Source organism: Zeus faber (assembly GCF_960531495.2).
Source record: "Zeus faber genome assembly, chromosome: 6".
NCBI classification, from domain to species: Eukaryota; Metazoa; Chordata; class Actinopteri; order Zeiformes; family Zeidae; genus Zeus; species Zeus faber.
The window spans coordinates 20,326,584-20,338,171 of NC_137201.1; the positions used below are offsets into that span (position 1 = coordinate 20,326,584).

The window sequence follows — 11,588 nt, forward strand, 5'->3', positions numbered from 1 at the left end:
CAAGTGCTTCAAGGGGAATCTCGACGACATGAATGAGATCACTCCCTGTCGGAGAGTGGTCAATAGACCTGGGGGAGGAGGCTTGATGCCGCCCTGTACTCCACAACCGCTGTGATGCAGAGTGGAGCTACACACCTGTTGCATGTTGGGAGTCTCAGTCCTGTGAGAGGATAACGAAGGTACAGGACGCATGAGCCAAGGTTCAGTGCGCTATAAGCACCGTATGCAATAATCAACATTTTTATAGCTATTCAAAGATACTATAAATTGTGAATTGAAGCACATGTCCCCTTCAAAAGGGAGAGTGGGTGAGCGGGATGGTTTACAGTTTGGAAAACCATATTTCACCCCAGACGGTGATGCAGTAAGTGTGGACAATCCTAAAGCAAGGGATACACTGAGGCTGATCTGAATGTTTTCTTGCACCAATCAAAGGGCTAAATGTGGTGACTTGGAGACATATGGTTTGTGTCATTTTGCTGCATACTTACCTCTATTACTGTATGTGAATGATGGGGTTGGTAATCTGTCAAAGAACTGCTGCTTGTGATGCTATGCTGAATCAATAACCTGTTACCTGATAGATTTTTTTTGAATGTATTTTTTTTTTTCAAAGGCCAGCAACCCACACCTATAGATATCTTAAATCCTCATTCTTGTTTATAATCTAATGTATTTAGAGTATACTCTTTTCAGAACTGCTGAATGGCCAGGACCTCTTCAAAATGACACACATCTGAGGTTCTGCACGGTGGTGTCAGCCTGTTAGTTACTGAACCTGAATACTGTCTGACCCTAAGCTGAGATAGCAGGACGGATAATGTTTAAAATGATATCATCGTAGATACCATTTAAAGGGGGGAGGGAGGGGGGTCTTGTATGTTTTGGGATCTGGCAATCAACAATTTCCATTTTTTATTTTTATTTTGTTGCCTTTGGACCTCCAAACTAAATGACACCACTTATGTATTTTAGGTATATTTTATTTAAGCTATTGAATTCAATGCAATAAAAATAACATACTGTTAATAATGCACATTGAAACTGCTGATTCCTTGTTGAGTGCTTATTGTTGCATGCTACAGAATCTGATAAAAGGCTGATGAAGGCACACAGCTAAAGATGGATAAGTAGTTTGTAATGGCAGTACCTAACCTCTGTCGTGGTATTTCCTTTTGCTGTTCGATACAAAGAAAAGTATCTGCTTAAATGATTGCTGTTAAATGAGAGAATAGCAAATACCATAAATAAATACAATACATAACAGTATTGGCATAGGGTTTCTCTTTGAAATTAACCTGCTGCCAGAACAATACTGATGAAAAATATTTTTGAAGGGCACAATCCACAGTGTAGAGCTTTGACATTCCACATGTAGTTCCTTAGATCACCGCTAGATGGTGGGGTGGGCTCTAAAATGGCAAAGCAGTAGACAGTTCCCTTCCAGTCATTTTAATAGTGACCTCCCTTTAACATAAAGAAAATAAATATGTACAGAACAGTAGAATGCGGCTGGAAAGAAATAGAAGCAGAGAAGAGATTTCCTCCTACAGTTTATTTAAGTACCGAAATCCAGTCATGCCATATCACGTTACAGTCCAGATGGCCACAACTGACCAAATGTCCACTTTAGAATAGTGTGTGCTCATCCATACTCCAAAACAATGGAACTGACTGTAGTTTCTCAGACAGACACACAGCAAAGTACGGGGCCAAAGAGTTTGCACTAAAAGGTGTTGAGTTGGGCACTGATCAGAAAGTAACACATCTGGTAAAGTGGAATCAAGGTTTAAGGAGGTGTGCTGTGGGGATGATGTGATATTTAGGGTAGGGAGGTTAAAGGAGATAACAGACTGGTTGGTTTGTAATGTCCTATGGGGGGCTTTCAAGGCACGAGGACCACGCGCATGGTGTTTGTGTAGCCTGCGCCCGGACGCCAGCCAGTGACGACAATGATCACATCGCCGGACTTGAAGAAGCTGCGGTGCTTGCCTGTAAGCATAGAAAATGGAGGAGTTAGTGACGCCGCTTTGTGGTGACACAAGGCTGAGAGAACCATGCGGTGGATCACTCACCAACTTCCAAGGCAAAGTTGACACGCAGATCGACGTCCTCGGCCCACACGTCGTTGGCAGGCTTGGTGTAGAGCACGGGGTAGATGCCGCGGTACAGATGCGCCTGGCGGGCACACTGGCCACAGCGGGTCACAGCGATGATGGGAGCACGGGGCCTGTACCTCGACAGCATGTGAGCAGACCTGTGGGTGGAAAGTGGAAATGACGCAGTGAAGCAGAGCTTATTAACACAATGTTGGAGAGAATATTTGTTTGCAAATTAAATTAAATTAAATTAAGTTATAATTGCTCCCAAATGCTGACTAAGCGCACGCATACTTCATCCGGCATCATCAAGCTGATATTGCGCAGAGGCTCAGACAGTGAGTTAAAATTAACCTCGGAAATGTCAGGGTTCAAGTCCCAAAAGGTCGTGAACGGATCACGGATGGTAAGTTTCCCCAAACTTGGTAAGAAGACTCCAGGGGTACGACCGTGCAGAATTCCCCCTCAAGAGTGACTGGCTGTACACCGTGACGCAGAGTGGAGCTACACACCTGCCGGATCTGGTGAGCACGATGATGGCGCTAGCGCAGCACTTGAAGGAAGCCTCCACCGCCCCGATGGCCACAGACTCGGTGGGGTCGCGGGTCAGGTGGGAGGTCCGGCGCAGCTCCTCAAACATCTGCCTGTGGTACATGGCCGCCTCAGCCTCGCGGGCGATCTGGACACGGGAAATGAGAAGGGGTCTGGCGACAGGGTCTAATCAAACACCCGCTTCAGGTGTCTAGATGTTAGTGTTCTGCAGTGTGAAGATGACACACAGTGAGCTTGTGGCTCGCAAACGGAAGGTTAAGAAAAATAAAAGTCAGCTGATGGACGCGCCGAGGACTGCATACCTGGGAGCGCACCGAGACCTGAGGCTAAACAACAGCGTCGGCCATGACGTCCAGGGGCCGTTGTCGTGCAGTGCGGATCCTCAGACTCACACAGTTAAGAGCAAAATGACCAGACATGATGCCAGGTTTGATGGCTGATAAATGGCAGGTTGAGAGAGGCAGAGGTTCACAGAGCAAGTTAAACACATAAATCACAAGCAGTTAGTAAAACCCAAGCTAATTCTATATTCTATATGGATGTTTTACTCTATTTAATCTACAAAGGGTTACTCACACAGCAAACAGCAAACAGCAAACAGACTGATCTTGAATACATGTCCTATGAGTCTTTACTTCTCTGAGGCTACGCTCTGGTTTAACTGGCAGCACCAGATAGTCTTGCTGATTATATTTTGTTCTGATTCATCACAGTACGTTTTCTAGAAGGTGCTTTTGTCTGATGCAACCTTACAACCCAACACCTTAATTTGTCATTACTATGGCTGGGTGATATTGACAAAATCAAATATCACTTTATTTTTTGATGAATACCTTGCACCCTGACTGTTAAAGATACGCCCAGGGTCTGAGCGTCATTTTTAAGAAGAAAAATAATAAAATGTAAGGGGCTTCTTTGCCATGATCGAGCAGGTAGAGACGCTGATCAGAACAGCTCCAACAGTCTATGAAGTTCAGAACATTGTGTTATTTTACTGTAATACACCCATAGAGACAAGATTTAACCATAATTGCAATAACAATACTTTTCTTATATCGATAGGATATTCTAATGGTATCTCGCCCAGCCCTTTTCATTAACAGTTAAACTGACTGTACATCACAGTCTTTGTCGGTAACAATGGTCAAATCAAGTTTTGTTTTTTTGGATTGACTGGCTCATGCAGTTCACAGAGATGTTCCACTAATTTGCTGTTTGTTGAAAATCCATCATGGCACATGCATGTTGAAAAACACCTGCGGACAATTGAACACTGAGAGCGTGTGGCCAGTGGGGGGCGCTCTCACCCTGTGCTGTGTGCTCACGGCCTCCACGGGGTAATCTCCCTTTGCCGTCTCACCACTCAGCATGATGGTGTCGTTGCCGTCCAGCACGGCGTTGGCGACGTCGCTGGCCTCGGCGCGGGTCGGGCGCGGCTTCTTGATCATGCTCTCCAACATCTGAGAGACCGCGGAGGAGGAGGAGGAGGAGATGTTTTGGTTCGTACTCACACTGTACACCTCGCCGCGCTTTCCTCCGGCGCCGCCGCCCCCAGCGTCCCCCCGGCGTCGCCGCCGTCACAGACCTGTGTTGCGCAGGTGATGGGTTTTCCGATCCTGTTACAGCGACCCGTCATCATCTTCTGGGCGATGAAGACCTTCTCGGTGGGGATCTCGATCCCCAAATCACCCCGAGCGACCATGATGCCATCGCTCGCCTCCAGGATCTCATCAAATCTATTGTGTGGAGAAATGAACAGGATAAAGAAATTATCTACTACCAAAAAGGAACTACCCCAAACTTACAGCTTTGGACACAAAGACATAAGACAATGACAGCTGCAACGTGTAAAGGAATATGTCCACTGTAAAATGTTTATTAAAAACTATTGCTCCCTGTTAATATGTCTGACAGGACTCATGCACACAGGCGACGGGAACCATCGGTACAGCGATAGGTGATCAGAACGATTCGTTCATCTCAATGTGGTGGTTTTTACAACCTTGTAAAGCTCTCACCGGCGCACACCCTCGTGGTTCTCCAGTTTGCTGATGATCTTGATGTCTTTGCCCTTCTCTCCCAGCACCTTCCTGACGGCGTGCACGTCGGACGCCTTGCGGATGAAGGAGGCGAAGACCATGTCGACGCCCTGCTGCACACCAAACTGCAGGTCCTGGATGTCCTTCTCCGACACGGCCGGCAGGTCCACGGCGGCTCCGGGCAAGTTGACGCCCTTCTTGCTGCCCAGCATGCCGCCGTTTTCAATCTCGCACATCAGGAAGTCGCTGCCTTGAGTTCATGAGACGAAGAGGAATTTGGTGCAGTAAGTGAACAGAAAGTTCACTTACTTGAGCACAGAATTACAGGCTTTGCCAGAGAACAATCTAACTTGTATATTAAATTAAATCCATTCGGATGTGTTTCATCCCGGTACCTTTTGCATATTATTCGAGCATACTTTGGTTTTGGACATACTGAACAATAATTTGGCGTAAAAAATAATATACTAGTATGTTATTCAAGACACAGCAATTGTCTGGCATTTTGCACAGTGACTACAACATGTCATGTTTATAATTCAGTATTTGTTGCCCTGACGATTGATTTAAATCCCCCACAGCAGAAAGTTCCAACTAATTGATAAGTGACGCATCGCAGATCAGGTCTAATGTTATTTTTACAATTTTCATGTATTAAATGAAAATTGAGATTTGTTCCTTTTCATGTGCAAACGCTGCCTAACATTCATGGTCTATGGTACTGTATGTATGAAACAAGGTAGTATTTTGTTTGCATGCTTACCGATTTCCTTGACCTTGAGGGACATGAGACCGTCGTCGATGTAGATGTGGCTTCCCAGCTCTACGACCTTGGTGATGTTTTTGTAGTCGAGCCAGAGAACTTTGTCGTCACAGTTGTCCTTGAACTGGTCGTTGAAGGTCAGCTTGATGATTTCCCCCTTCTTCAGCTCCACCTCAGCAGTGCCGCTCTAAGCAAGACCATAGGAGAGCAAACTATAACATGGAGCAACCATCTAAACACTTGTGTGGCTCTCATTTGGCCTTAAAGTTCACTTCCGGCACTTTCACCTCCTGCCTTCCTTCCTATTTTTTCTCAAAACTGAAAATGGAGGAGCTTTTCATAATGGAGCGTCACGTATTTGCAACACCGTGGCAACCAGTGATAAACAAAGCAGATTCTCACAAACACTATGCTAGCATCAATAACAGTAAAACTGAACATAGAGACCACTCTGGCCGGTTTCCAGTGGAGCGGGGAGCTCCGTAGACACCACACGGCTGCAAAAATGCTTAAAGTGCTGAAGCTGAAGCTGTCCTTCAAGCGGTTTCTTTCCCTTGTTTAGGGCAGGGTAGTGTGAATTCACCCCCTTGATGAGTCCAGTCCGGATCTCTGGTCCCTTGGTGTCCAGGGCGATGGCCACGGGTCTGTAGTCGACCGAGCCTGGTACAAAGCTCTCCGTGGCGTCACGCACATTCTTGATGGTCTCGGCATGATACTGTATGGTGGGTATTAGAAGAAAACACTTAAACACTGCACGTAATATGTATGTAACGTCAAGAATGAACAAACTAAGGTGCCGTTTTTAATACTGAACTGCTTTGGTGGACAGGGACTCATTTCTTGGTGTCGCAGTTTCAAACTTTCGACGAGGAAATAAGGTCACCGAAGTAGTTTTGGGGCCGACTCGGTCGCATTAGACTGCACAACATCAGTCACATAACCATACATGATAAATATTGACAGGGTAACAGCAACAGGTGGTGCGCACATGACATTGTCCAAATTCAACTTCCATTAATAGAACACCTTTCACAAACTGAGAGGTAGAAAGCAACAGTTGCTGCAAAGTTTCACCGAACCTCAAGATCAAATCCTGTCCTCATATCCTCCTGAATTATGATTAAAAAAAAACCCCCAAAAAACAGATACTGTCACAACCCTCAAGCATTTTACAATACGCCTGTGTAATTAATAAATAATAATCTGAAAGTGTTTCCATATCAACCACTGCTGTAAATATGGAAAATAAATCCGAAGCATAACAGCATAAGGAATATTCTTGTGTAATCATTCAGTGCTTCGGTTTTCACATAATGGCGCCTGCCAGTGGCATTGGTTTCCCTCGACGTGGATCCAGTCCCAGCGTTGCTGAGGGTACTCGGTGAGCATCTAATAATAACTGTCCTGACAACTGACACACCAATGAAACTGAGGTCAAATTTCTTCCGCCCTACTCATGACAAGCTGCCTGTCTGCTTTATTGTGTTATTCTTTCTACCCCAACTTTTGTTTGTGCTTGGCCGTAATCTCTTGGCGCACGGACTGCGCTTTAGACGTATTTTTATTTTGACGTGTTTTCCTGTAAAGCAGTGGAACACTGAGGCGGTGACTGATTTTCTTTTTTTTTTACGCCAGCTGGAACAAGAGCTATTCAAAATAAAGATGATGTTTATTAACTTGAGTAATGAGGAAAAGTAGGTGTGTGTGTGTATATATATATATACACACACCTCACTATATAGTCACTGCTGCTGCCCCTTCGACAGCCACACCTAAAATATCTACCACGTCTGAGTTTGGTTATTCAGCCGTGATATTTTACCGAGGTCACCTTCATCCAGTGAGAGTGAAAAAAGGTTAAAAGCCATGACTTTTAAAGGCGAGAGGTCAGTGGTTTTAGGTCCACGCGTTGGCTTCCACACAACTGGCTGCTGACTGGCCGCAGAACGGAGCCGCAGCTGAAGCGGCTGAAGGGCAAGGGCGAGCGCCCGATCAACTTACAGCCACTGACTGATACCCTGAGACGCAAATAATGTCACCAGGTCCTTCTGCAGATTCAAAATGGCTGAGGCACCGAGGGTTCAAACAGAACCGGATGTAAATCACTGATAATTGTGTCACGGCTGCCGATGTTTCCCATCGGAGACTGACCTCATGAGTTCCGTGAGAGAAGTTCATTCTCGCGACGTTCATACCAGCCTTGATCATCTTCTTGGCCATCTCCACGGAGCGGGAGGCCGGCCCTGCGTTAACGCAAAGAGACGCAAATCCCAAACTTAAAGTTATACAACCTACGGGTGATAAAGACCTTGACATTTAGAGTTTTTGAAATTTTGCCGGACCGATGGTGCAGATGATGCCGGTGTTGCGGGACACGGCCGGCTCGGAGTCGATGTCCAACAGACACATGTGCTCCAGGTGGGTGTCCGCCATGGCGGCGTGGAGCTGCTGGGTCTTCATGATGGAGCAACCTTTGTCCTTCGACATGACTGGATCTGTGTCTGCAGGAAAAGTCCTGGGGGAGAACAGTGGTGTTTGCTCCGTGTTAAGGGCTTTGGTTATGTGTATTACGCTTTGGTCGGCCTTGGTTCTTTAAAATATGCATCAGACATAAACTTCAGAGAAATACACTCATATTTCTTCTGCCACGGAATGTATGTCAAGCTTCAACGCTTGATCATACCCTTATGGATTGAAGTTAACTGCTGAGCCAACTTAGGATCAACAAGCTATAACTTTACAACCTAATGCCAACCTAGTATCCTGTAAGAAGAGAATAAAACATCAACATAAGGTAGGAAGTGAAACTAGGCTTCGAAAGAACATAAAACACCCCAACAAAGACGCTACTGATCCATGACCCCTCTGAGGATGACACAGCGAATTTGAGGAGCTTATTAACCTGCATGAAAAGGGGCTTCGCACGGTGATCACCATGCCCTTTCCGAAGAGCAACAAAGACAGTGTGCGTGCCTGCATGACTGCACAGCTCCTGAATACTGGTGGGAATTTAAGCTGCTAACGTCTGACAGTCTCACACACACACACACACACACACAACATACACACTATTTGACACTTCAAGTCTGAAATGTATGTGCAATTTTAATAGTGCGAGAATATAAGCGCCTGCATTGGTCTTCTATACGGAAAAAACATCATGCAGCCTCATGGCAAATGGTGTTGTCTCTGGCAGCTTGGTATTATGATTGGAACACGGATTACATGGGGAGACATGGAATGCACTATGATCACAGCCAACACCCTCCATTTAAATGCTCTAACTTATCAGTAGTATTTTTGGATGTGATCAGTTGATTAGTTTCATTTAGCTGAATGGATGGTTTGGTCATCACAGCCTTAAGGAGCTTTAATGACCAACAGCTCTCGACTGTCAACTGTCAACTGTGGGTTGTACGCATGCGCACTAGGTTCAAAACATAATGTTAAAAAAATAATCTTGTTATCTTTTGTTTCATGATGCCATTGAAATGTTGTATATTACATATATCACTGCTCAATTTCAGTCTCTTTAGTTATTACAATTTTTAACAGGACTAGTTTATTCGCACATTGGGATTTAATTCGTTTTATTAGTAGTGAAAATAAGTATTTTGAAACGGATGAGCGTAAAACAATGCAATGAAAATAAAATAAACCCAAGTAAAACTCCTGAACGCTGTCAACAGCTGTGGAGCTTTGCAGTGGACACTCACCTCTTGGATGAACTTCAGGGACTAGTGCGTCAAAGGGCAGCGGAGGTGGAAGTTATCCCCCCGCCCGACCGGAGCTACTTTCGTGGGCGGTGAGTATCCGTGCGCGTATAGTGCCGCAGGACAGTCCGGTTTACAGGTGTTTTTTCAGAATTAAATTATTATTATTATTATTATTATTATTATTATTATTATTGTTATTATTATTATTATTATTATTATTATTATTATAGAAGCTGTTCAATGTAACTGGGCATGTTCGAGACCTACTTTATTAGTAGCTTTTTTTTTTTTTGACATATGACAAATAACCCATGTATTTGTGTTCCCCAAATGTGGATATTTATTTAGTAGGATTTGTTTTCATGACCTTTCATCTTTGATAAAGTTTGTTATTATATCTTTTAATATTTTTATTTATTTATTTTGGAAATCTGTCTTTTTTTTTATTGTAACTTTTGCCAGGTGATACGAATTTATTAAATCAGTGTTATATATTGTTTATGGAAAAAAACGTTGTTTACATAAATGTAAATATTTAATATAATTTTCATACAATTGTTATTACATATAAGTAAGTACATTACTGCCTTTATACAAACAATCTTGAATTCTACCAACAAAAAACTGTGACACAAGGCTTTTGTGTAATATTGTACTCCAACCTGCACTGTTTGTGTATTGTTATGTGTAATCTGCTTCTTAAACAAAAAGTTGCATGTTCTACAACTCTCTAATTGGAAAATAATATACAAACCATGAATGATTTCCGACCATAATGTTAAATGGTAAGCATGTCAGTTAACTGGAATCCAATATAGATTGCAAGAGATCTCTTCCATTACATTGCTTACATTTTTACATTTTCAGTTAAACCTGTTACACCAATAACAAATGTGTTTTTATATAAACATTTCATTATTGTCTTTATGTGCATTGAAAGTATTCAGGGTTTTATGAGTAGCATGGCAGGGCTATTGTAAAAAACAGGATTATGATTAAACTGGAATAAAATAACAGACAGACAGTATAAACAGCGTGTAAACACCTCTTTGAGCCTCTCAACCTTCATCGGTCTGTAATCTCTTTCTGTCTGGAGACCACAGCTCTCTCTTGTGGACGCTGACTTGAAGTTAAATAATTCCATATGCATCAGTAATATTTTAGACTCATAGAAAAAGGTACTGATGCTGTTTGGGTTCAGAAATGTTGTGGTGAGCATCGTTTTGTACCTTCCCCGTATTTCGCCATCATTGTGTGGCCTGTATTAGAAAATAATGTAATATAATACAATATCTCTTTATTGTCAAGATGAAATTCAATTAAATATCAAACACATCAACAGATGAATTGAATATGACAATAAACCTAATGTATCTCTTATCAAATTGTATTGTATTGTATTGTACTCTATTCTATTCTGTGATCCAAATTGCCTTTTAAGAATCCTTAATGCTGGTAAATGAGGTGTATAACAAATGTCTAATTGTTTCTAAGTAGATAACAGGAATGGACACTTGTTGAGAGATGTATGCCATGCTACGAGTGTCTAATCTGAGCAGCAGGTGACTAACAAGGGTAAGGAGTGATTAAGGTCAGGCTGCTCCACACCAGACACTCAGGGAGCAGACACTATATATAATCCAAGGCAACGTCCTCCATGCAGCGACCTGCCACCAAGGATCATCCCACACAAACAGAATGCGCCTGGAAACGAGTGTACTGTGAATGAAACTAAACACCAACGTCTCACTAGACCAACTGAAATAGATTTGGGCTCCATCGCCCCCTGGTTTTTATTATTTTCTAATTAATCTTTGGGGATACTCGAGATCGTCATTCAAAAACAACGTGACAAAGAGATGAAAGCACACTCCGGATTATGATAATAGTTCATTTATTATAGGAACAGATACAAGCATTCTCCATTGCCCTCATTCATCCATCCATCCATCCATCCATCCATTCATTCATCCATCCATCCATCCATCCATCCATCCATTCATTCATCCATCCATCCATCCACGCACCCATCTATCCCTCCACCCGTTCATTCATTAATTCATTAATTAATTCATCCATCCATCCATTTATCTATCCATTGTGCATCCATCCATCCACCCGTTCCAATATTCATTCATTCACCCATTCACCCATTCATCCATCCATCCATTCATTCATTCATTCATTCATTCATCCATCCATTCATTCATGCTTCTGCTCTCCTTACGCTCAGCTGATTAGGATCTCAGTCTCTTCAGCCAATCACGTGCGTCCGCAAGGCCACGACAGACTGAGCCAAACACACACCATCCAGCACAAGCACAGTTTGTCCAGCCCGTTTAACACCCTCACCACTGTGTGTGTTTTCAGTTTGTTTTGTTTTTAAAACAAGTTATGTGAACTTCAAGAGAGATATGGC

General features: G+C 43.2%; 1 protein-coding gene across 1 annotated transcript; it reads right to left on the bottom strand.

Moving 5' to 3' along the window:
- Positions 1–1,540: 1,540 nt before the first annotated feature.
- On the bottom strand, positions 1,541–9,215 carry pkmb (pyruvate kinase M1/2b). The gene is made up of 11 exons (XM_080002299.1): positions 9,170–9,215; positions 7,796–7,968; positions 7,605–7,696; positions 6,037–6,168; positions 5,454–5,640; positions 4,670–4,940; positions 4,237–4,387; positions 3,959–4,111; positions 2,612–2,778; positions 2,076–2,257; positions 1,541–1,992 (listed from the first exon to the last, which is right to left on the bottom strand). The coding sequence occupies exons 2-11, from the start codon at positions 7,938–7,940 to the stop codon at positions 1,886–1,888; spliced, it is 1,587 nt and encodes a 528-aa protein (XP_079858425.1). The 5' UTR covers positions 7,941–7,968; positions 9,170–9,215; the 3' UTR covers positions 1,541–1,885.
- Positions 9,216–11,588: the final 2,373 nt, after the last annotated feature.

Excerpts from the sequence above, each read along its gene's own strand:
- pkmb (XM_080002299.1), bottom strand. The coding sequence starts at position 7,940 with ATGTCGAAGGACAAAGGTTGCTCCATCATGAAGACCCAGCAGCTCCAC. Across the intron at positions 6,169-7,604 it reads TCTCTCACGGAACTCATGAG|TATCATGCCGAGACCATCAA; the intron begins GTCAGTCTCCGA and ends CCCACCATACAG. Across the intron at positions 2,258-2,611 it reads GTGCTCACCAGATCCGGCAG|GTCTGCTCACATGCTGTCGA; the intron begins GTGTGTAGCTCC and ends TTCCACCCACAG.